The sequence below is a fragment of the Marmota marmota genome, unplaced genomic scaffold (genome assembly GCF_001458135.2).
Source record: "Marmota marmota marmota unplaced genomic scaffold, marMar, whole genome shotgun sequence".
In the NCBI taxonomy this organism is placed as follows: Eukaryota; Metazoa; Chordata; class Mammalia; order Rodentia; family Sciuridae; genus Marmota; species Marmota marmota.
The window spans coordinates 83,109,118-83,135,883 of NW_026000026.1; the positions used below are offsets into that span (position 1 = coordinate 83,109,118).

Genomic DNA, 26,766 nt, shown 5'->3' on the forward strand with positions numbered 1-26,766 from the left:
TCCCTAAAAACAAATATTTAGTTTTTTCATATCAGGAAAACACATATTTAAAACTTAAAATAATGCTGAAAATTCAGGATATGGTCTGGATTTACACATTAATGAGAAACACCCATAAAGTAAATGGAAATTTATCTTCACATTTACGTATATATTAAACAGAGCTACTACATACAAGTTAGAATTAAAGAAATGTGTTTTCCAAGATTGACACATTTCTAGGGACTACAGACATATAACTGAAACTGAAAAATTTCCTGGGCCTCCAGAAACTGGCAGTTAGGAGGGAAAATCTTGCCTCAGAAGCAGAAGAAAGCAGTGGATGAATTGCCTGTGAAACTTCAGCTGGCTGCCCAAGGGTCCCAGTTAGGTCTGTGTGGGGTCATTGGTGTTGGTCCTGATCAAATATCCTCTAGAAGGAACAGGGAACATTCCTCTCTGAAATACAGTAGAAAACAAAATATAAATGTGCAAATCTTTTCAAATTTGATTCAGTCCTGTGTCTGTAAAGAGTCCAGGTAGCATTCTGTAAGCCACACCTTACAGTTCATGTTTTCTTTTTCTTTCCTTTATAAGTCACTTGGCTCAATAACTGCACTAAGCTCCAAGAATGGTGAAAATGTTTCTTGTAGCCAAATCTTGTTCTCTGGGAGAGAAGACCACAGGCAGGCAGGCTCCAGTTTATGAAAGGGCAATATTTTAAATGTTCCCTTGAATATAAATAGCTTAGTGCTTGGAATTTATTCTCATAGAAACCATGCTATAAATGAGATTCATTTCCTTGCAAGTTTTCAAAAGTCTATTTGACCTATGTTGTTCTGGAAGTATGGTTTCAATTTTACCATTTTAATTATAGCTATCTACCATTTTTTCATTATTTATTTTTGTTAGGATATTATAATTATACTTAGTATTTGAATTCATTTTGATAAAATAATACATGGAAGGAAATTGACTTCAATTCCCATTCTGAATATATACTTCTCTCTTTCATGTTGAGGTAAATTGTTTTACAAAGATTATAACATCCAAAAGTGACTTTCCAATCTTGCTAATAGTTTCCATCACCAAGGAGAGTGATCACAAGAATAAGAAGTTCATATATCTGTAATTTATATGCATACTTCGATCTCTGCCTATATATGTAGGTACCTAGGTATTCAACTTCTCAAAACTCCAAGAACAAAGATTCACATGTATCTACATCCTACCCCTCTTTTATCATTGCTAAGGATGAAAAGAGAACTTAACAGAATGGAGATGATATTTCCCTGTAACTACTGTATACTACAGTATAGCTGTACAACTACATGAAATGACAACCATCAAGTCCCACGAAGGTAAGAGCCATAGATGAAGTCCAACTAAAGATTTGCAAGTTAAATCTTTATTATCTTTTGTCTCTTTTGTTATTCATCTATATTAAACTTAGTATTTCACCTTGAATTAACATCAGAAAAGCTTTAAATTTATGATCTTAATATTTAATTGGTATTCCTTTGCCCACATCTGGAAATTTCTGTGGTCTGGAAAATGTTCTTTATCTGTGTTCAAACATTACCATGAAGTAGTCTTGTTTTATGTCTTGATGCATGATGTAACAAAGAACCTCTCTGATGATGGCATTCCATAAAATTGTTACATTCTCTAGAAGAACATCATGGACTACTTGTGAAACCCAGGCCATGATCACCCACCAGAAAAGGCATGAGTGATAATGCCTGGCCAGCTCTCCCATATCAGAAGCTGTTTTTCTTTTCTGCTTGTTAGCTTCTTCTACATGCAATATTGTTGGATTTTTTTTTAACAAGAAATCCAATCGTCTTCTTCATATTGATAAATTTATCTCATTTTTATTTGAAATTAGTTCTGATATTTTTTATTTCTTAATTTCTGATAATTTCTTAATTTTTTAAGAGTTGTTTCCTTATAAAAATTTGGAATAATTATTTGTTTTTTCATTTCACTTTTCTGGACCAATGAATTATCAGTGATATTTCTCAGGATTTTACATACTCAGACAAGTTAGTAATGATAAAGCCTAAGCTAGAATAAACTTTTTTTCCAGCTCCTTCAGAATGTCCTTTCCCCTGGAACTTTCTAAAGTGTGAACAGATCCTCAAGCCTGGAAGGAGATCCAGATATGTCTACTTCTCCAGAACTCTTAATGATTGTGATGCTGAACTTCAAGTTTAGAAATCATTTTTGAGATTCATAAAATGACACTTTTAATCAAAATTGTATGCTCTGGGTAGGACTTCCAGAGTTTTTAAAATAAAAATCTCAGCAAATCTTCTCTCTTAAAAGTAAATATAAAACTGGACAAAACTGTCATAACTATTCCAAGATTCTGAGAAATGGCCAAAGGCATGAAACAAATTGGCAAGTGTTTATTCAAAGTGAACCTTGATAAGCACAATGGGTATTATGAGGTTTAATCTGGGGGGCTGTCCTTGACCTTACCAGGGTGACCTTACCAGGGTGACCTTACCAGGGTGGAGCAAACCATGAAGAACAGTTTCTCTGAGTGCTGACTACATTTGGAGCTAAGTACAGAAAAGATTATACTCAGGGGCACTGTTGAGAACAATAGCTGAATCAGGGGAATACATACAGGAAAGTGCTTCAGGTTGAAACACTAATTAGGACAAACAAAATTAAAGCAGCCAGAAATTTAACAAGATGATATAGGGAAAAAAGACACCAAACACTAAGGACAAAGACATCTTCAATTATAGATATTATATTAAAATTCCTGATAGAAAATATAGGCAATTTTGAATGCACTAAAACAAAATAATTCATCACATTTATAGGAACCACAGTAAGATTAATATCATATCCTCACCAGAAACAATGAAGTCCAGAATGCAATTTTAAAGTATTGAGGGTGGAATGAGAGAGAAAGATAATCAAGAAAAGAATCCTTTGAAATGAAGGAGAAATAAAGACATTTTCAGGTAACTAATGTTGCTGGAAAAACTACATTATAAAGGATATTAAAAGAAGTCTTTCAAATGAAAAAGAAATTATATCACACAGTAAGTCTAATCTACATGGAGAAATAAAGAGCACCACCAGTAAAGTAACTACTCATAAGAAAAAGCATGTATATATTTTTTCTCTTGACTTCTATAAGAGAAATATATAGAGAATAATTATAAAACTGATTTAAAACATTTTATATATATACATACTAAGTAAAATAGAAGAATAACAATATTGGAGCAGAAGTTATTTTGAATTTGTTAACATCAGTCTGAAAGGTCATTTTAAATTAAGGTGCATAAAACAAAAAATACCTAAGGAACTATTGAGAAAAAAATTCTTCAAAAAAGAATTTTGTGCCTTTCCCCCAATATCCTCACTAGCATTTATTATTGTCTGTATTCTTAATAACTGCCATTCTGACTGCAGTGAGATGAAATCAAAATATTTTTCATTTGCATTTTTCTAATTATTAGAGATGTTGAATATTTTTCCTATGTTTGTTGACCGAATGTTTATCTTCTTCTGAGACGTATCCAGCTCCTTAGCTCATTTATTGATGGGGTTATTATTTTTGTTTTGTTTCTTGGTGTTAAGGTTTTTTTGGTTCTTTATATATACTGGAGATTAGTGCTTTATCTGACATGCCTGTGGCAACCAATCTGGAAAGCAGTATGGAGGTTCCTTAGAAAACTTGGAATGGAATCACCATTTGACCCACCTATCCCGGTCCTTAGTCTATATCCAGAGGACTTTAAAAAATACCATACTACAGAGACACAGTTATACCAATGTTTATAGCAGCACAATTTATGTTAGCTAAACTGTGGAACCAACCTAGATGCCCTTAGTAGATGAATGCATAAAGAAAATGTGGTGTATATACACATTGGAATATTACTCTGCATTAAAAGAGACTAAAATTATGGCATTTGCAGGTAAATGAATGGAATTGGAGAACATCATGATAAGTAAAGTAAGCCAATCCCCCAAAAAACAAAGGCTGAATGGTGTCTCTGATAAGTGGATACTGATCCATAATGAGGGGGACATGGGAAAAATGGAGGAGCTTTGATGGGGTAAAGGGAAGGGAGTATAGGGACAGGAAAGATGGTAGAATGAGATGGACATCATTACTGTAGGAACATGTATAACTGCACATATGATGCAATGTTCCATCGTGTACAACCAGAGAAATGAAAAGTTGTGCTACAATTGTGTACAATGGATTAAAATGCATTCTGCTGTCATATATACCTAATTAAAATAACTTAATTTTAAAAAATAATAAAAATAATTTTAACCAAATAAATTTTAGCTGGAGTGTGATATTGGCCAAATTATATGCATGTGCACAAAATATAAGAAAAGTATGTAACAACAATTCCTATCATTAGGTACAACTAAAAGGCACAATAAAAATATGGAAAATAAATAAAACTACATAGATTTCCATGAAAAATGTGTATTTTAAAATCAAAGAAGAAAGAACAATAAAGTAACAAAATATAAATACATTCATATCAGCAATTATATTAAATGCAAATAGAGGAAACACTCTATCACAAAATAGAGACTGGCAAAACAGGTATATAAAAAAATCCTGACCAGAACAAAACAAAATCTAATCACAGTCTATCCACAAGGAACAAACTTCAATTTCAATGGTACAAAGACATGAGAATGAAGAATACTATACCAGAAAACCAGTAACAATAAAAGAGTTGGAATGGCTATACCAATATCAGAGCAAAAAAAATTTTTTTTCTTAAGCAAGAATTACTATAGAAAAATGGGGAAATTTTGTAATGATAAAATGGTCAATTCAACATGAAAATATAAAATATGCAAACATGTACACAAATAGCATAGTTCCCAAATACATGACAAAGAAATGACAGATTGAAAGGAAGCTATAGAATTCAACAATGATACTTGGAAATCAATACTACACTCCCAATGAACAAAAACAAAAAAAACAAAACAAAACCAACCAGGCAGAAGATCTTCAGGGACCTCAAGACCTGAACCACACTACTGGACAACCTGAAGTAACAGACATTTCCATAACCATCTACCAAACATTACGACACTTATTCTTTTCAGGTGCAGAAGGAACATTCTCCATAACAAACAATAGACCATTAAAAACTAGACCATGCAATACCTCAATAAATTTTATGATTAAAAAATCATACAATGTACATGATTACATATCAAAAACAGGAAATTTAGGGAAGCCACAAATATCACCAATTAAACAACATACCTCTCAATAATACATTGTATGTTTTTTATGATATGAAAAATTCAGAAAAGGCAACTCCATAGAGACAGAATGCAGATTAGTGATTTTGTGGAACTGAAGCGAGAACCAGCAAGTATTGCAAATGGACATCAGGGACTTTCTGAGGTTATGAGAAAGTTGGCACACTAGATTGTGGTGATGGTTTCATACATATGTAACTTAATAAGAATCCTTGATTTCTGCCTAAAATGGGAGAACATTGTGACAGGTAATACATACTTATGAACATCATGTACTTCTAAATAATCCATAGATTGAGAATATTTAAAAATAATTAGGATTTTCTCTAAATTAAAATGAAAAGATAACATAGAATTTATAACACGCTTCTTTTTTCCATATTTTTATTGATGCATTGTACTCTTCATAATGGTAGGATTCATTGTTACATATTCATACATGCACATAATGTAGCCATATAATTTGGCCAATATCATTCCCCATTATTTCCCCCTTTCCCTTCCTTTTTCTCCTATTGGTCCCTTTCCTCTACTCTACTGATCTCCCTTAAATTTTCATAAGATCTGCCTACCCTTCGCCCCCAACATGACCTTTCTTTTACTTTTTTCCTCTCCAACTTCCACATAAAACACATGACCCTTGACCTTGGTTTGTCTTATTTCACTTAATATCAAGACAACATGTTTCTCGTTACAAGTCTATAAACTCACTTGTAGGGGTAACTATACAAACTCAGAATGCCCCAATATTATAAACCTGGTATGAAAACTATATCTTTAGCAAAAAGACAAAAAGTAAAAAATGTCATTGATGTTTTAAAAGATAATATACAAAGGTGTAAAATGGGACATCAAAAACTCAAAATGAAGAAGTAGAATAAAATTTCATAAAACAAATGAGCCTAGAGACATACTATACCAAACCCCATGAGATGCAGTAAAAGCGGTGGTAAAAGGGATGTAAACAGTAGATTATATCAATATGAAAAAAGAAGAGTGATCCCAAACAAGGAACTTATTGCTGCATCTCAAGGAACTGAAAATAAAAAAAGCCTGCCCAAGTTGGAAATACATATTAAATACAAGAGTATAAATCAATCAGACTAAAAATATATTTAAAAGATGAATGAGAATCATTTTTTGGAAAAAACAAAATAAACCATACCTAGCATAAGAAAAACAAAGACTCAAAATCAGATGAAAAAGGGGACAGTAAAACTGACAAGGCAGAAATATGAATGATCATTAGGATTACAAAAAGTTTGTATACCAACAAATATGAACACCTGGAAGAAATAGAAAATCTGAACTGCACAAAGTAATGAGAATGAATCAGTAATAAAAAGTCTCCCAAAACTGGAAAAAAATACAGGACAAGACAGTTTCACTGCTGAATTTTAGCAAACATTTAAAGAATACAAGTTCTTCTGAAATTATTACAAATTCTTTCAGACTTGTTCTATGAGGCCAGAATTGCCCTGATACCAAAACCATCAATGAAACAAAGCCGACAGCATATTAATAAGAATAATCATTGCTATTCAGTGCAATTCCTCTCAGGGATGAAAAGCTGGTTCAACCTATGCAAATCAGTAAATGCAATACACCACATCAACAGAATGAAGGATAAAAGTCATGTAATCATAATAGATACAGAGAAGGCATGGGCTAAAATTCAGCTTCATGGTAAACACAATGGATAAATGACCTAGAGGAGGAACATACATGAACATAGGAAAGGCATATATAAGAAGCCAAGAACTAACATCATATAAAACACACACACACAAAAGTAAAAGCTTTTATCTAATATCTGAAACAAGACAAAGATGCCCATTTTCACCATTTTTATTCAAAATATAGTGAAATTTTTAGGTAGAGCAATCATCAAAATAAAGAAAATGAAGAGCATCCAAATTGGAAAAGATGAAGTCCAAGTGTCACAATTTGAAGGTGACATGGTATCATATTTAGAAAGCCCAAAAGATCATCAAAAAATGGATTCAAAAAGTTGTAAGATACAAAATTAACATTAAAATCAGCAGCATTGTTGTATATAACATTGAATTATCTGAAAAAGAAATTAGGAGAGCAATCTCATTTACAATAGCTACTAAAACATAAAATAACTAGGAATAAATGTAATCAAAGTAGTGAAAGATTACTACTATAAAAACTATCAAATAATGATGAAGGAAATTAAAGAAACAAAAAATGAAGACATCAATTATTCTTTGATTGGAAGAATCAATATCATTAAAATATGTACCAAATCTACAACTTCAATATAATCCTAATGACATTCTCCGCAGCACAGAAAAATAAAATTCCAAAAATTTGTATGGGATGACCAAAAAGTCCAAATAGCCAAAGCCACTTCAAGAAAAGATCAAAAGGAAGCAATAAACTACTTGAATTCAAAATACATTATGAGTTTAATCATAATCAAAACTGCATGGAATTGTATAAAAAGAGATACAGAGATCAATGCAACAGAGACCCTAGAGGTAATTGTATATATCTAAAGCCAACTGATCTTCAACAGAGGTATTAAGAAAACCACAAATTCATAAAGTTCAGGGGGATGAGAAAGGACCTACAAAATATGATGATCATCTTCTTACAGCACTGGATACACAGGTGTTCACTTATTAGTACATTTAATATAATCATTTTATCCCCCTTTGACTTAAAAATATTTTAAAATTAAAATTATAGTTATTAGAAAAAGAATATCCATTGGGAAAAGAACAGTCTTTTCAATAAATGATACTAGGAAAATTGGATATTTACATGCAGAAACTACACTCTTATCTCTCACTTATTACAAATGTCAATCTAAAGCAGATTAAAAACTTGAATAAAAGATTTGCAACTTCCAGAAGCAACATAAGGTGAGACAATTCAAGACACTGCAATGGGCAGAGATTTTGGGAATATGACCTTGAAACCATGGGAAACAAATATAAAAATGAGATTAAATCAAAATACTTCTGCACAACAAAGGAAACAATCAACAATGAAGAGACAAAGTATAGGAATTTTTTTCAAACTATACATGTGGCAAGAGTGTTAATAACCAGAGTATATGAAAAACTCAATAGCAAGAAAAAGAAAAGCAATTGAAGATTTGCAATGGACCTAAATAGATCTCTCTCAAAAAGAAAACATACAAACAGCCAAAAAGTATATGAAAATTGTTCAACATCACTTATCAGGAAAATGCAAATCAAAATCACAATGAGATGTCATCTCACTTCAGTAAGAATAACCATTATTAAAAAGACTAAAGACCAAATGTATGAGATATGATATGTCAAGAGCATTGTAATGTTTTGAGCAACCAATAAAAAACAAAAAAGACTAAAGACACATTCTGGCAAAGATATGGAGAAAAGGAAACACACACTCTTGGTGGGAATGTGAATTATTATCAACCATTATGAAGAACAGTATGGATGTTCTTCAAGAAAATTAGAACTATAGTATGATCCAGAGATCCCACTAGTAGGTATATATCCAAATGATATGTAATCAGCATGTCAGAGACATTAGCACCACCATGTTTATTGCAGAATTAGTCATAATAGCCAGTGAATGTAACAAAAGTGTCTGGCAGTCAATGAATGGATACAGCAAATTTGGTTCCTACGTAATGGACTATTATTCATCCTTAAGAAATGATGAAATCTGTCATTGGTGACCACATGGATGGAACTGGAGATCATTATGTTAAGTGAAATAAACCAAGCACATAAAGACAAGTACTGCATGATCTCACTTTTACTTGGAAACTTTAAAAAATTCATTTCATAGAAATCGAAAATGGTTACCAAAGGCAAAGGAGAATAGGGTGCAGAGAATTGGGAAAGATCGTTCAACAGGTGCTAAGACATTGTTAGATAGAACAAAACTTATTTGTCCTATTGCAGAGTAGGATGACTATTGATAATGATCATGTGTGTTTCAATAAGGCTAGAAGTAAATATTTTCAGTCTTTTGACCACAAAGAAATAATATTTGAGAGATACATATATTAACCAATTTGAACATTATACAACGAATACATGGCCTAAACATCATATTGAACCCCTTAAATTATACAATTTTTATTGTCAATTAAAACATTTAAAACAGAAAATGTCTGAAATCAATAACTTGAACTTTCATCCAAAAAACTAGGAAAAAAGTTCAATTAAATCAGGAAGATTAAAAATAAAATTCAGAGGTTAAAAAAATTAATAAAAAATAGAGAATAATCAAGTAAACACAAAACATTTGACCTGATCAAGGAAAAAATAGACATTTATCAGCATCAGAAATGAAAAATGTGGCATCAATATATAATTTTACAGATATAACGAGAACATTTTGAAAAGCTTTGTGGAAGTAGGTTTTTAAACTTAGAGGAAGTATATATACAGATCTTTGAAATTTGAAATATATACACAGTACAGCAAAGATGAAGAGAACATGAACAGCTATATGTTTTAAAATTTTAATTTATAATTTAACACTTCTCTAAAAATGAAAATTTTTCCCAGTTTTATTCAATGGTTTATTCTATTAAATAGTTAAGGAAGAATAAATACCAATTCTACACACAAAAAAATATTTCAAAAAAACTGAAGAGAAAGGTTTGTTTCATCAGACAGACATTATGAGAGAAATATCAGGTCAATATTCCTCATAAACATGACTTCAAGAACAGCACTCTACCTCTGTGGTTATATAGTAAGCCAAAAACTCCGTATCTGCAGTCCAATTATGGGGAAACCACTAGACAAACCAATCTTGAGATGTATTCCAGTATGCCTCATAACTGTCAACGTCATCAAAAATAAGAAAAGTTTAAGAAACGATCATGGCCTGGGTGGGGGAGGTTTGTCTAAAGAGATATGACAACTAAACGTATGTGATACCCTGGACTGGACCCTGGGAAAAATAAATTCTGAATAAAATAGTGTTTAGCCAATTAATGGAGGGAAATAACTGACTTCTGATAAATACAAAATATAGATGCATCTTAAGAGCATGGTGCTAAGCAAAAGAAAGCAAACACAGAATACACTGGGTGATTCCACTGATGTGAAATTCTAGAAAAGTTGTACCTACAGTGACAGGACACAGTATAGCAGTTGCAGGGTCCAGAGACTGGGAGAGAAGATCCAACACAAAGAGGCACTGGGCAACTTTATTTTAGAGTCATGAAAGTGTTCTACATGATGATTATGATACTGGTTATGGGAATGTACATATTTGGCAAAATTGATGATATTTATGTGTCAGGCCCCAATAATGCTGCTTTAAAACAACTTTCAATGATCTTTAAACCTTTTAGTATTTAGTCAGGTTCACAGCCCCATTTGAAATGATAATTATCCAAATAGTATTGTAACACAATAGAAATAAGTGTGGCATATTGTTCCAATATAAAAAATAGTTGTCAACACAGTTGTGGAAATAGGATCTCAGGGAAGTCTTCCCAGAGGCTCTTGAAAGTGAGCTTACTGTTCCTTATTTGTGCATGTTTTATGTGTGTAGACAACTTGTTTGGGAGAGACAGCCCATCTCCTTTATATTGCAGACCTAATTTAATAGAATATGGGGTAACTGCTTTTGACATTATTACACATGTCCTCAGCCAGATACTAAATTAGTTATATGTCAGCATCAGGAGTTATCTTTCACTTTAATTCATAACATTGTTAAAGGAGAATAGAGCTTTAAGGACCTGGGGAAAACCCTGCATAGGAAGAGGAAGTTGTTCTTCCAAGTTTGTGTAAACCGTCTGGCTTGCTGTGAAGCTTTTATCACACTCTCAAATGTTCTTCAGTCCCAAGGTTCTCCTTTCTTGGAATACACTTGTATGATTTTGTACCCCCTTTTCCTCTTTTCCCTACTACCTTCAACCACCCTATTGCAGCTGGTTTCAATGAACTCTTTGAAAGTTAGGAGATTATTCCCCACTGAAATGTCCAGATTTGATCTTGAACCCTACTGCCTGGGGCTTTGTGTCTTCTTAATGGCGCTTTCTCATAAATATAAATGCATTTTCTTCTCTCAGACATATTTTTTTTTTAAAGCCTCTGATTTTTGCCAAAGTTACAATCATCCCCTTCATTCCCCAGGCTCGTGTCTTCCATAGCCTGTATCGCCACACCTAGCAATGTGACTGGTCTATTAAACATGATTGATAATGTCTATTATATTTTTTAAAAGTTCTCAATTTAGTGGTTCCTAGGTTCTGTATTTTTTTTTTTTTTTGAGTCATTTAAGTGGTTGTTCACTTCTCTGCGCACATACACACACACACACAAAAAAAAAAACTATGTAGAAAAGATAGACTGACAGCTAAATATACCCCTTGTTCTTTATGATCATGTTGACAGATACTATTTTCTTCTGTAAAAGAAGCTTGAAGATATCATTTGGATTCTCTTGAACTTTTCTTCTGTAGGTTCACACAAATGCATAGGTTAGGCAAGCAATGCTTGTACAAGAAAAAGCATCCAGAGTTTGGAACTGCTTTTCTTGGACCCAACAAAGAGTTTTGACATTTTACAACACATGGAAAGGTAATAATTAAAAATTGTCAAAAACTGTTAAATAATAAGCCATGGAAAATCATTTGACATTTATGAGTGTCATGCTTTTAAGGTCCAGCATGGTGATCATCATCCTTACTAATGAGAACATATCTTAAAATGTCTAGATAACAGGAAATAAAGGAATGAAAAGAGAAAGATGATAGTTTCCACTTAATATAGCACTCTACTCTTTCCATAATGATCTCACAAACATTTTTTCCTTTACCCTTAAACAACACAAGCCAGGTTAGTTATTATTATCATCCCAATATTACTTACAGTATTATCTAAATACTATGAGATTCGATTATTTTTCCAAAATGATGGAGCTTATAATGTAATACACATGGGACTAGGAGTCAGGCTTTCTGAATTCCAATCCAATATTCTAACACATTTGAAAGTTACTACTCTAGCAGTCAATAATTCATTTACAATTGCTGTCTTTGTGATATGGAGGTATATTTGTTGAACAGTGCTACCACCTGCTGGTAAGTTTTCCAAAAATCTATATTACAACAAATCCTAAAATAGCAACAAATAAATAACATGACCAATGTAATTTATTATAACTACATTTACCTTGACATATTCTAATTGTATTCCTGTTCTCCCTATTATATCTGCTTAGACACACCTTAAGCAGCCAAATAAATCTTGCAAGATTAACTATTCCAAACATCTGTTTCTCTTCTCAAAAATGTTGTCTAAGCCGGGCTCCGTAGCACACACCTGTAATCCCAGTGGTTTAGCAGGCTGAGGCGGTTCAAAGCCAGCCTCAGCAATTTAATGAGGCTCTAAGCAACTCAGTGATACCCTGTCTCTAAATACAAAATAAGGTTGGGGGTATGGCTCAATGGTAAAGCATAAAGCACCCCTGGGTTCAATCCCTGGTACCAGGAAAAAAAAAATGTTGTCTACTTTGTAAGATGTGTATATTTGGGAGAGCATTTTGCTTATTTTTTAAATGTGCAGTGTGATAGCAAATTTGACATCTGCTAATAATGTAAGTCCCCAAAACTTGTATGAATATAAGAATCATCTTGAAGAAATAAAGATACTTTTAAAACGTAAATTTCTGGATAGCTCTCCAAATATCCTAATTCTTTCACTTCTGATGTGAAGTTAGGAAAAAAAAATTAATGATCACCCCAAGTCATCCTTGATCCTTGTCATGCAAAAAGTTATAAAACATTGAGCCGAGAAAATGATTTATTCTGGCTCTACTCTCAGTTGCATCTGTCAGTCCAGTTAAGATTAAAAAAAAAAGTATAAAACTCAGTTCTTCACAAATACAGGGACTAGAATAGAATCCAATCACTAGATATTGTCTAAAAACTTTCTATTGTGGAGCTACTCCTTTCTAAATAAAATCCCGTTTGGATTACCATAGCTTTGATCTATAGAAGGCAAATTCATGTGTGATAATTGAATATTTGCATATAGAGTTAATAGAGAAGCTTGGTTCATTAACTCAGAATGTCATACTTCTAATTAAATAACCCTCTGAACAAGGAAATAGTTAAAGAAAAAAGAATAACCTTACAAAATAAAGGGAAGGGGAAAAAAAACATTATTATCATCAATGGATTTAGAAAAGGAAAAAAGTGTTTTCAAACTAAATGTTTTGTCAAAATCCTTTACCCATTCCAAGTCTAATTGAGTCAGAACAAAAAGATAACAACCAGGAGAAACTTTAAGGAACTCTTGGCTGTAATTTCAGTAGTTAACAAATCCCAGATGTTGAAATCCACAATTGTTAGGAGAAAAATCAGAGAAAGATGAACCTTACTTGGGCCTGGGAGTAAGTGATGTCAGTAGGTAGGAGAGGCTGGCTTAGAACAGACTCATCTGCAGGAAAGGAAATGAAGCCATGAGCTGCCTTCCAGCTTTGTTCTATGTATTTTCATTAGCTTGAAAAGCCATGTAGGCAACAGATAAGATGCTTCCAAGTGACTGAAACCACCTGCAACTCAGGAAAATGGAGGACGAGAATGAATACAGAATCTCTGCTCTGCGAATCCCGCTGTGTCTCAGGCCAGCCGTGGTCAGTGTGCGCATGAACTGTGAGCATGAAGACATGAGTGGACTGGACTGACATTGACTCTCTGTCTGGGCTGTACACATATGTGTCCTTCTCACTTTCTTTGCCTTTAGATCCCACAGAGCACAAGAGATGGGGGTGGCCTTCCAAGATGTCAGTTAATCTGCTGACCACTAGACATCATGAAGCTAGACTCAACCCCCTGAAACCTGATCCCCTTCATTGGGGTAGAACTTTCTCAAGTGTCTTCCCCTCAATAAAAAGGGTCTTCAGAACACCCTCCTCCTCTTTTGTCTGCCTCCCTGGTTTCCATTGTAGGAGCTGTAGCAGTGGAGCCCATGCTGAAATCTCAAAGAAAAAGGTACTTCCTGTGTCTGTGTCTATTTACAGTCAACCCAAATTCACCTGGAGTGACCCTGGCTCATTTAGTTACGTTGTCATGGCACTGCTCCCTCCTCTTTTGTTTCCAGACTCACCAGCACTTAATATCACACACAGAGCTAGACCTGCAGTGTGGTAAAGAGGCAGAATGTTCAGGCAGGAATTGACTCTGCCACCTAATGTTGAAAATTTTTTGATTCATAGGCATGCTTCATCTGCCATTAAGCATCACTTAGAAACATCTCGTCTTGGTTCCTTGGGTTTCACAACTCCAGCTATAATGGGGTGTATCTTCAGAGATGCCTTTCAGTCTAATCAGATTTTACCTAGAAAGAATGTGAACCCTGATAGAACAACAGATAAAACTGATAGTCCTGCAGAGCATGTAAACTGATCGTTTTTTCCAATTGACTCAAAGTGTTCACTGAATTGCTGTATCCAAAGTAGCAACAGGGGGAATCTACTCTGAAACCTGGCTATGTTTAATTAGAACATGAAACTGCTACCTAACTTGATAGGAACACTCCCCTGTTTAGATCACACTAAAGCTAGAGGAGTTAGGAGCATGCTATCCAAAATATGGTCCATGGATAGGGCAGTGAAAGCGGTTTCTAGGTGCTTAGTTGAAATGCAGAATATGCTCCATTCCAATCCTTCTGAATTAGAATCTAATATATACATGTCAAAAAGATTTCCAGTTGATTTGAATGCACATTAAAGTTTGAGAACTACTACATTAGGAAAAAATCCAAATTCTTTTACATGGCTCACAGGCCCTTCATGGGCCAACCCCCACTTACCTTCCCTACTACCTTATTTTTTTTCCTACCAGGGATTGAAAACAGGGGCACTTGACCATTGAGCCACATCCCCAGCCATTTTTTGTATTATATTTAGAGACAGTCTCACTGAGTTGCTTATGGCCTCACTAAGTTACTGAGGCTGGATTTCAACTCATGATCCTCCTGCCTCAGAGTTGGAGTGCCTAGGTTTGCAGATGTGTTCCACTATGCCTGGTCCTGCTGCTTCTCTTGACATGTCCATTTTACCCAGGCTAAAAGAATGCTATGAGTTCCTTCCTTCTGGGTTTTCAAATGCCTGTTTGCCTTTCCTGAACACTCTTCCATACACCACCCCAAACGCTTCCATGCTAATTCCTACTTTAATTATTCACCCGAGAAACTTTCCCTGGTGGACTGAGGGTAGGAGTTTCAAGTAGGCACTTCCATGACATTCTATACTTCCTTAAAACAGAATTTCTTTTCACTATTTTAATGCTTTTATCTTCCAAAAATTTTTAAGTTCTCCAGAAACAGAAACTGTCTTATCTTTTTATTATTGTATATGCAGCAAAAAAAATTGCATAGTAAGTGTGCAATAAATGTTCATATAAGAAAAGCTAGAGTTAACACTAATTTGTTATGCTTTGGTTGTTTCCTGCCCAACTATGCAGAATAGTAATTCCGTGTTTTTTGATTTTCAGGAAGCCTGGTTCTGGATACCTCAGCTGAAAGTTGTTAGAAAGATTTATTCAGACAGTTATCTGGATGCAGTTAGCAAAGAGCAGCCAATCAAAACATAGTATCTCAGAAGATATATCCAAGTCCAGATAAACTGCAGGGAGTAGTTAATCTGAAGGGCAGTCAATATGGAAGACATTGAGTAAATCAATTGGGAGCAAAAGGGTTTCAAACAGAGCAATAACAACAACAAAAAATGTAGAAAAATCCACTAAATCAAGGGAAATAATATCTTCTAAAGTATATAGTCTGTGACCTTGGAAATGGATGGTTCAAGAACAAATAAAGAACCCAACTATTTGGAATTGTGTGTTTCTGTTCAAGAATATTTCTTCTTCCTCCTTTCTTTCTCTAAAATAATTCCTGGTACTTCCCATATGAAGATTTCATACTCCATGTGATGAGGTTTGCATTTTTAAAATGTGGTTATACTCGATATAGCTGTGAGATGAAGAGTGAAATATTGAATTTTCAGAGCAGAGACTAGAAGATGAGTGGCAGCAAACCAAGCAAGTAATTACAACAGTCTAGGTAGAGATAGTGGCAGTGAAAGGGAAGAAGGTGGGATATATTTCAGTGACTAAAGAGACAGGGAGTGTAAAATAAATTAAAAACTAAGATAAAAACTCACTGGCTGTCTTTATAAAGTGTTTCAATGTCTGATTATATCCCACTCATTGCTGGGGAAATTGTAAGTTGTTAACCTAAGTTTAATGATGTGAGCCCTATAAATAAAGGAGTAGAATTTGGGCCACGTCCCTACTCATTCTTAGATTGAACAAGAAAATTGATTTTTTAAAAAATTAAATCCCTGATACATCTGTAACTATCAATGAAAAAGGAATCTAACACACAAATCTGATGACTGAATTCCATCTTAAAGAGCAGTTGTCCCATCTTTCATTTTTATGCAATTGTGATGTTTTATTTAGGAGTCTAATTAGGGTTAGATATTAAGTAGACTCCAGAGAAACCCTAAACCTCTCATCTTCTTTTAAAAAAATAAATTCATTAGCCTAATTCTCAAGACAATTTAGATAAAAATAGTACAGTAACCCTGGGTTTGATCCCCAGAACTGAAAAAAATATGATAAAGTATAAATTTAAGTAATTTAGTAACAAGTTCCATATTGCTAGAGAACTGAAACTCAAATTTAATTTCTGGATATGGAATATTTATCTGTAATGAAAAATATACCATAAAGAATTCAGAGCAGACTTTAAAGGTATATGAAATATCAGTGAGTGAACAAAAGATAGGAAGTTAAAACTCTTATTCTCAAATGACTTGTTTGTCTACATAGAAAATTATAAAATCTGTTAAGAATGCTTATAGAATGAATGAGTAAATTTAACAAGATAATGAGATGTAAGTAAAAATACCATATGTTTGCTTCAAAATAAGAAAATAATTAGAAAATAATTTTAAAAATCCTAAAATGATAAGAAGTGAGTAAGATATCTAATATTTTTTAAAGTAACAAATCCCATGGGAGAAAAAATGGAAAAGTAAAATAAGGTAAGAGATCAAGAATTCCAGGGTTATTTATGTGAATTTCTCATATCCTAATGTTTAACATATATATGAATTTTTCTTCACACCCACATTTGTGTATATGTTTATTGTGCTAGTGATCAAACCCAGGGCCTCAGGCATAGGAGGTAAGCATTCTATCACTGAATTACACCACCAGTCTATATTAATATTTGAATAAAACATTTTATGTGCAAAACTGTTCCTTTGTTAAAAACACCATGTGTCCTTTTTAAATCCAAGGTTTCTTTCGGGGTAAATATTCCATTGAATTTTCATTTCCTTTGGAATTATAATGGAATTAAATTCTATTTAATTTTTCATATCTTATATATGATATTAAATATTCACAAGAAAAATATAAAAATAAAATGGAAAGAGTCACCACAATGATAGCAGAGTAGGAAATACCAGACTTCACACATACACAAACACACAAAAACCAAATAAACAGCTCTTCACAAACCAAAATAACCCCAAGAGGCCTGAAGGGCTCATTAAAGAATCTGCAGTGACACAATGACAGGAAAAAAAAAATAGAAAGGACCATATACACGTAGAGAGGATCATTGGTGAGATCCATATAACTGAGACACCAGGAGACAGACAAAAACCAAGAAAATAGAGGTGACTGATACGATCACAGCAGCAATAACCATCCTGGGTCTGCAGCAGCCCACTCCTCAGAGGACACTGACTTATTTTGCCACTTAGTTAACCAAAGTCATTCCTACTGGGGAAAACTAGAGGGGAACATATGAATGCACATCTCTGTTATGGCTCAGATATTAGGTGTCCCCAAATCTCATGAGTTGTTAGAGTCTGTAAACAAGTCAAAATAACACCTGGCATTTTGCCAGGGGAATGTTATAGTTCGTAAACAAGTCTGGATGGTGCCTGGCAAAATGCCAGAGGGAGTGGTTTGAGAAGTAACAAAAGAGAGCCATTAAGTGTAGAGATTCCTTATTGGTTGACTGATGTATCTAGTTTATGCTAATTAGATAAGCTGTGTGGAATGTATAAATACTGCTCCTGTCCTGCAATAAACGGCTCCTACTCCTGCTGTATCAACGTACACAAGTTATTCGTCACCCCCCGGTTATTTTGCTGCAGCCGGACTGCGGCAGATGGTGGCCCGTACCGGGAGCCCCGGGACACTCGGGGGTAAGTGACGAAAAAAAGCTGCTCGTCCATAGATAGGACGGGAGCAAATCTGCTCGTCCCTAGGCAGATAGGGCGAGAGGAAAAATGACCATTTCGAGAAAATGGAGAAGATTGATACAGTATGTTTGTGTCTTGTTTTGTCTCAGTGTATTGTATTGTCTTTGTGATGAAAATATGGAAGGGGTGAGAAGTAAATTACTAAGGGAAGAAGGCACCCCAGTGGAACCAAGAATAGTTAGGGCATGTGTTGATAAGAGCCCAGGAACTCTAGTCAGAAAGAAAAAGAAAGTTCAGAAGAAGAAGGATTATCAGGAAAAAAGTTGCAGCAAAAGGCTATTACTAAATACTTTTCGTTACCGGAGGGTGCGTGAAGCGGAGAGGCGGCTGCCGAGTGTGCAAGCCGGTCACAGCGCAGCAAGGATTTTCCAAGAGGCGGTGGTGACTGGCCCTTCCCCGCCTCCTGGCCGGGGAGCTGGCTCTTCCACTGCCGCGAGCCCAAATCTAGACCTGACCTGGAGGCACAGTCTCGCAGGCTCTTGCTCCCTGTGCCCAGTAGCAGTTTGAGTCCGGGACACTCCCCAGGGCCATCTGGGGCTGCCCAGGCACTACAGCCAGCAGAAGATGCTACTGGTGTCCCTGATGTTTGGTCATTTTCAATGCCAATAACTAAGCTACAATGGTTCTCCCACACCTGGAAGCTGATGAGTAATGAGCACTATTAATGCTTATTTCAAATGCAAAAAAACCTTGAGATAATGTACTAAATTGTTCAGAAGGTTGTTTTCTTAGTAGAATGCTACAGGATTTTCTTTAGCCATCCGGAGTTCCTGCCTTTGTCCCAGTGCCGGTGAAAAAGAAAGTGGAAGAATTTCCAGTGTTGCTGAAAACCGGAGGAGACTTCGGCTGAAAAACGGAGGAGACTTCGGAGCTGTTGCTATTTCTGCTGCTACAGCTTAAGCTAGCTGCCTGCAGAACTTACCTGGACTGTGATTTAAGCTAGCTGCCTGCAGAAGTTACCTGGACTGTGATTTACCTGAACTGTGAGTTAATCTATTGAGACACTGCTTTACCTGGACTGAGACAACAAACTGTAATCTACAACAAATTGTAACTCTTTGTATCTTTGCAAATGGTGTCATTGCTGGTATAATTTTTCCAAGGGCTTCTTGCATGGAGCCATCAATTGGCTTGGTATTGTGGCATTTTGTATCCTCCCTTTCTGTTTGTAGCAGGTTATTTATGGTGTTTCTGTAAAAACCACTATGGTCATTATTTAAATTAAACAAAAGGGGGAAATGTTAGAGTCTGTAAACAAGTCAAAATAACACCTGGCATTTTGCCAGGGGAATGTTATAGTTCGTAAACAAGTCTGGATGGTGCCTGGCAAAATGCCAGAGGGAGTGGTTTGAGAAGTAACAAAAGAGAGCCATTAAGTGTAGAGATTCCTTATTGGTTGACTGATGTATCTAGTTTATGCTAATTAGATAAGCTGTGTGGAATGTATAAATACTGCTCCTGTCCTGCAATAAACGGCTCCTACTCCTGCTGTATCAACGTACACAAGTTATTCGTCACCCCCCGGTTATTTTGCTGCAGCCGGACTGCGGCAATGAGTGAGACAATGCAAGAAGTTTAAAGGTGAAATGAGAGCCTTGATCCAATCAGTGAATTAATCCCTGGATGAAGATTAACTGAGCAGTAACTGTAGGCTGGTAGGGTATGGCTAAAGGAAGCAAGTCTTTGGGGGAGTGTGCCTTTAGGATATATATTGTTGTGCTTACCTTAGTCTCTCTTCACTTCCTGATTGCAAGGCCCTCAGCCACTTTCCTCCACCCCATTCTTCCACCATGATGTTTTATCTCATCTCCAGCCTGGAGGAACGGAGTTTGCCGTCTATGGACTGAGACCTCTGAAATTGAGCTTTCAAATAAGTTTGTCCGCCTCTAAAATTGTTCTTGTCAGGTCCTTCGGTCACAGTAGGAAAAAAGCTGACTAAAACAACCTCCAATCTTCAAATAGCAATCACTGTTGCACTTGCTCACTTAGGAACTGGAGCAGCCAGCTCTCTCACTCACTCTTGCCCTAGTCCCTAAGCCAAAGCTACCACACAAGTACCTAGGCTCCAAACCAGGGTCCTTTGGAAACACTGTCTTCCCATGTCCCAGAAACCAGAGTTATTACCAAACCAAATTAGTAAACACTGACTCAGCCACCATAAAGCACAATGCTTCACCTGACTCCAAAGCCACTGAGTATGCCTGTATTCCCATTCTCAGCTCCCTGACTACATGCACATCAGTGCCATTATAATTCTGGACCATGGAATTGTAATTTCTTCCTATGTGCCAAACTTCAGGCCACTCCATGCGTACCACTCACTAGAACCTAGTGTTGCTGCAAGCAGGCCCCAAAACAGGTCCCAATGTCAAGAGGGATCCACTCAGCCACAACTTCCCTAGTAGGCAGGAAAAAAAAAAAAAAAAAGATCTGGAGTGCCTTAGAAGTAAGAACCACTGAAGTTTCCAATGATTCTTATTGTCACTGTGAACATCCAGAGTTGGATAAGAGGATTCCTACAACCTATGTCAGCACCAACCTCAGCTGACAGTTGTACAGAAACTATGTGTGGTTTTTAAGAGATTATTTGAAAATACATAGGAGAAAAAAAAAGGAATGAAGAAATCTTATGAGATTTATGGGAGCTATATTCAAATATAGGAGTTGAGGAGAAGGAGAAAAGGGACTGAAAGTTTATTTGAAAAAATAATTTCTAAGGCCCAGTACAGTGGCCCACACCTGTTATCCCAGCTGCTCATGAGGCTGAGGTAGGAGTATCGAGAGGTCAAAGCCAGCCTCAGAAACAGCAAGGTGCTAAGCAACTCAGTAAGACCCTATCTCTAAACAAAATACAAAAAAAGGGCTTAGTGGTCAAGTGCTCCTGAGTTCAATCCCCAATACCCACCCCCAAGAAAAAGAAAACTAAGTAATTGCTGAAACCTTCCAAATCTGCAGAAAGGTATAAATATAAAGGTCTAACATATCTAATCAGATTCAATACAAATCAGACTAAACCAATACACATTATAATCAATCTGTCAAAAATCAAAGATACAATTTGAAGGTGACAAGAGGTAAATGAAGCAAGTAACATCAAAAGAAGTTTCAGTAAAAATCTAGCAAGCTTGTAGCCCACTTGAATAAGTAATCTGGAACCTGCAAGATAGACTTGCTTTGGAAAAGGACCTCCATCATCTCCTGATGAATAACCAGTCTGCTGAAGTTAAGATCCATCTTGAGAAGTGAGCTATTTTCTGAGTTTGGGCTGCTGTAGGGTCAGAAACTTCTGCATAACCCCACCTCTGGAACTTTACAGACTTTCCTCTGCACTGACTTGTAGGATAGCTACCTCACAAACCCAGCTTGGCCCAACCAAGGGACTATGACCTAAGTCTACTGTGTTCCCTGCACTATCAAGAATGGGTATTGAGACATGGAGCAAAACAGAAGGCTAATCCCTTAAGAATTGGGAAACTGGGGTGCTTGTTCTCTGCACCCAGGGGCATGGTCAGCCATATATGGAATTGTGCCAGTGTTAGCATGAAGGCAAGAATTCCTTCAGTTTTTGGTACCCCTCCCCTTTTCTCACAGGGAAAGGAGGGAAAGCCATGGTCTCTACTGCTGCCCATCCACAGGGTTAGTTGAGGGGAAATTGAGCAACTCCATGAACCCACACAGCTATTGGGAGGTTGAGTGGAATTTACACAGGCTTAGGCAAGGTCCCACCCATGGGTGGACACTACCACTGAAGCAACAGACAGTCATAACAGTTCTTACACCACTTTATCTATGAAGTTCCTACCACCCCTCCCTGCTGTGCTGCATCCAGGCACAGGTTACTTAAAGGAAAGGGAACTCCACAGGACCTCGGCTGCACTGGCCACAGAGGCATGTTGAGAGGCTCAATCAACTCCATGTCTACTGATGTCACCCTTCCTCTAGGTGCAAGCTACAGCTGAAGGAGTCAGGAGAGAAATACCATCTGTCTCAGCCAATGCCCTACTCCCAGGCACCCACCAAAGAGAACCAAGAGGAGATTTGCCCAGTGTCAGCTTCAGTCCTTCTCCTTGGCATACACTGATCCTGGAAGAAAGGAACACCACAGTGGCTGCTGCCATCACACCCATGTTGTTTTTAACAAACCACCACCATCACACCTTGTCTGACCGAGCACTGCTGTTGGAACAGGGTGGATGTCTCAGAGTGGGACTGTGGTTCCTGCCACTGCCTCTCTCCCCATGCAATGCTTATATCTTCACTAAGTGAAGGGAAAGTGGTTTAGGCCACTCACCACTGCTGGGGCTACCAAAGTCAGGCCCTTGCTGGTATCAGAACTAGCATCAACAGTGCCTGAGGATATCTCTATACAGGGGACACAACTCCCATTGTAGGAGTGACCACACAAGCACATCACCCATTGTTGTCTATACCACTCCTGCCTGAAGGACTAAAGTGTCCCTGTTCTTCCATGGCACACACAGAGAGTGGGTCTCCGATTCCATCACATAATACACTGTGTCCAAAGTCATTAATCACAGCTAAAGAAGCTGTTGGGATATCACACTACAATAATCAGGAGTAAATAAAGAAAATATTTCATAATAAAGCCATATCCCCCAGGACACAACTTCAGGGGCCTGCTTTCTAAGAAGGCCACTCCATAAAGTCATAGATATACCTATCCACCTGAAAATCTCAATGTAGGCACAAAAGAAAAATGACAAAAAACAAGTTAATAGTATGTCTCCAAAAGACAAGTTAATGTTATGCCTTTGGGGTCTTGCAATAGATCTCAAATCACCATGCATAAAATGCCTGATAAAAGAATTTTTTAAAATAGTATGCCGATGTTAAGTCTTTTGGGTATAAACCAAAGAATGGGATAGCTGGGTCAAAGGGTGGTTCCATTCCAAGTTTTCCAAGGAATCTCCAAACTGCTTTCCATATTGGCTGCACAATTTGCAGTCCCACCAGCAATGTATTAGTGTGCCTTTTCCCCCACATCCTCAACTGCCATTTCTGACTGGAGTGAGATGAAATCCTAGAATAGTTTTGATTTGCATTTCTCATTAGAAATGTTGAACATTTTTTCATACACTTGTTGATGGAGTGTATATCTTCTGAGAAGTGTCTGTTCAGCTCCTTAATCCATTTATTGATTGGGTTTTTGTTTTTTGGTGTTATGATTTTTTGAGTTCCTTATATATCCTAGAGATTAATGCTCTATCTATCTAATGTGAATGTGGCAGATTTGTTCCCAAGATATAGGCTCTCTCTTCACCTTGCAGATTGTTTCTTTTGCTGAGAAGAAGCTTTTTAGTTCGAGTCCATCCCATTTATTAATTCTTAATTAATTCACAATAACAAAACTGTGGAAGCAACATATATGGCCTTCAATAGATGAATGGATAAAGAAACTGTGGTATATACACACAATGGAAAATTATGCAGCATTAAAAGGGAATAAAATTATGGCATTTGCATGTAAATGGATGGAATCGGAGCACATCATGCTAAGCAAATTAAGCCAATCCCCAAAAAACATAGGCCAAATATTCTGATAAGTGGATGCTGATCCATAGTGGTGGTGGGGGCATGAGAAAAATGGAGGAACCATGATTGGGCAAAGAGGAGGGAGTATAAGAGGGTACATGGGGGCAGGAAAGATGGTGGAATAAGATGGACATCATTACCCTAGGTAAATGTATAACTGCAAATATGGTGCAACACTACATCATGTACAACCATAGAAAAGTAAAGTTGTGCTACAATTGTGTACAATGAATCAAAATGCATTCTGCTGTCATATATACCTAATTAAAATTTTTTAAAAAAGAGCATACATATGGCTTACCATGTACAGCCAGAGAAATGAGAAAAAAAAAAGAATTAAAAAAATAATCACACACACATTGACCTTTTGCTCAATGTAACTGATAGCTAAATTAAGATGAAAATGCAGGACTTGCATGGGAAATTAATAGAGATTTTTCAAAGAACCAAACAACAATCTTAGAAATGAAAAGCACAAAAAAGTCAAATGAAAACTATAGCTGAAATCTTTTATAACAGTCTAGATGAAGTGGAAGAAAGAATATCTGAACAAAAATACAGGTTTTTGGTGGGGAAGCATTCCAGTCAGACAAGGAGAAAAAAAATGAAAAAGTAAACATTTATTACCTTTGTGACACCATTTAATAATAAAAACAGAAATCCCAAAGGCAAGGGGAAAAAAGAGGTTAATAAAATAAGAAACTATTCAATAAAACAATAGCTTAAAACTTCCATAATCTGGAAAATATATGGACATCCATGGACAGAAATCTTATAAGACCCCAAATAGACCTGACAAAAATGTTTTCTTCAACAATACACAATGGTCAAACTGTCAAATGTACAGAACAACAATAAAAAAAAAAAGATAAAATCTGCAAAGAAATCTGATTACACTTCAAGGTATTCCCTTTAGACTAATAAATTCCTCATCAGAAAACCAATAAGCCAGGAGGAAGTGGAATGACATATCCCTTATCCTGTAAACAAAAGCCAAGCAAGACTACTCCCCCCAACAAGGCTATTCTTCAGAAATGTATAAAAAATAAAGTACTTCCAAGACGAGCAAAAACAGGGAATTCATGACCACCAAATGGGCTTTCCAATAGATGCTTAAGGTAGTCCTACATCTAGAAGTGAAAGAAAGATATCCACCACCATGAGATCTTGTGAAAGTATAAATCCAAGTACACAAAAGGAAAATAGAAAAACAAACATTACCAATACAGGGAAACACCAACCGTAAGGATGAACAATAGGAAGAACAAATATTCAAAATAATTAGAAGAAACAAAATGGCAGTCCATATCTTCTCTTAGGATTACATCAAACTAAAACACTCCTATATAGCAAAGGAAACAACAGTCGAGCAAAATACTTGCCAATTATTCATCTGACAAGGGGTTAATATACAGAATATTAAGTTCAAAAAGCTTAATAAAAAACACCTAATGCAATTATTTTTAAAATGGCCAAATGCTAATATCAATGGTTATTATTGATAGATGATTATTAATAGATTATTATTGAATGTAAATGATAAAATTCTCTAATTAAAATATACTGTATGAAGAGAAAGTCATTATAAAATGATCAATAATCAATTCAAGACAAGATAATAACTATAAATCTATATACATAAACCTAATATTAGATCAATCAGATTGTAAAAACCAACACTATTAGACCTAAAGAGAGAAATGGTCCACAATACAATACTGGGGGATTTCAACACCGCAGTTTCAAAACTGGAAAGACATCCAGACCAAAAAAAAAGCAACAGTTAAATTAAGCAAATTAATTGGCAGATCACAGGAACTTAACAGTCTTTTAGAGCATATTTCATCTATCAGCTGCAGAATACTCATTATCACATGGAATTTTTTTAAACCACCATATATTTGGCTACAAAACAAGTATTAACAATTTCAAAAACTACTAATATCCTGCACCTTTTCTGATCACAATAGAAGAATTCAACAAAAGAGATTCTATAAATTATACAAATAAGCAGCACTTGAATGAACATTTGAATGGACCATTAAGGGAATCAAAATAGAAATTGAGGCAGAAGAGGAGCAGCGGCCTGCTGAGAGGCAGAGCCGCCCCCTCCCCCTGCGCCGGCAAGGTAGACGGAACTGGGACCACCCACAGAACAGGCCCAGCGGCCTGCTGAGGGGCAGAGCCGCCCCCCACCCCCCGCGCCTGACAGGTAGGCGGAACTGTGACCACCGACAGAAAAGGCCCAGTGGCTCACGGAGGGGCAGACAGAGCTGCCAACCACTCCTGCAAGGTAGGCGGGCCTGCGACCCACCGGCAGAACAGGTGCAGCGGCCTGCTGAGAGGCAGAGCCGCCCCCTCCCCCCACGCCTGCAAGGTAGACGGAACTGTGACCACCAACAGAACAGGCCAGACCTGCAACTGACAGACAGAACAGGCCGAGTGGCCTGAGGAAGGGTAGAGCCGCCCCCCCTCCCTGCGCCTGCAAGGTAGGCGGACCTGCGACCCACTGGCAGAACAGCCCCAGAGGCCTGCAGAGGGGCAGTGCCGCTGCCTGCACCTGCAAAATAGGCAGAACTGCGACCACCAACAGAACAAGCCTAGCGGCCCGCAGAGGGACAGAGCCACCGCCCGCGCCTGCAAGGTAGGCCGACCTGCTACCGACCG

The 26,766-nt window shown here is 36.4% G+C and overlaps 1 protein-coding gene across 1 annotated transcript in view; it reads right to left on the minus strand.

Moving 5' to 3' along the window:
• Positions 1-327: 327 nt before the first annotated feature.
• Isoc1 (isochorismatase domain containing 1) overlaps positions 328-26,766 on the minus strand; it is an 88,761-nt gene continuing 62,322 nt past the window's right edge. The window contains exon 5 of the mRNA XM_048811814.1: positions 328-438. Coding sequence (XP_048667771.1) covers positions 367-438 — 72 coding nt within the window. The 3' untranslated portion in view covers positions 328-366. The remainder of the gene's footprint in view (positions 439-26,766) is intronic.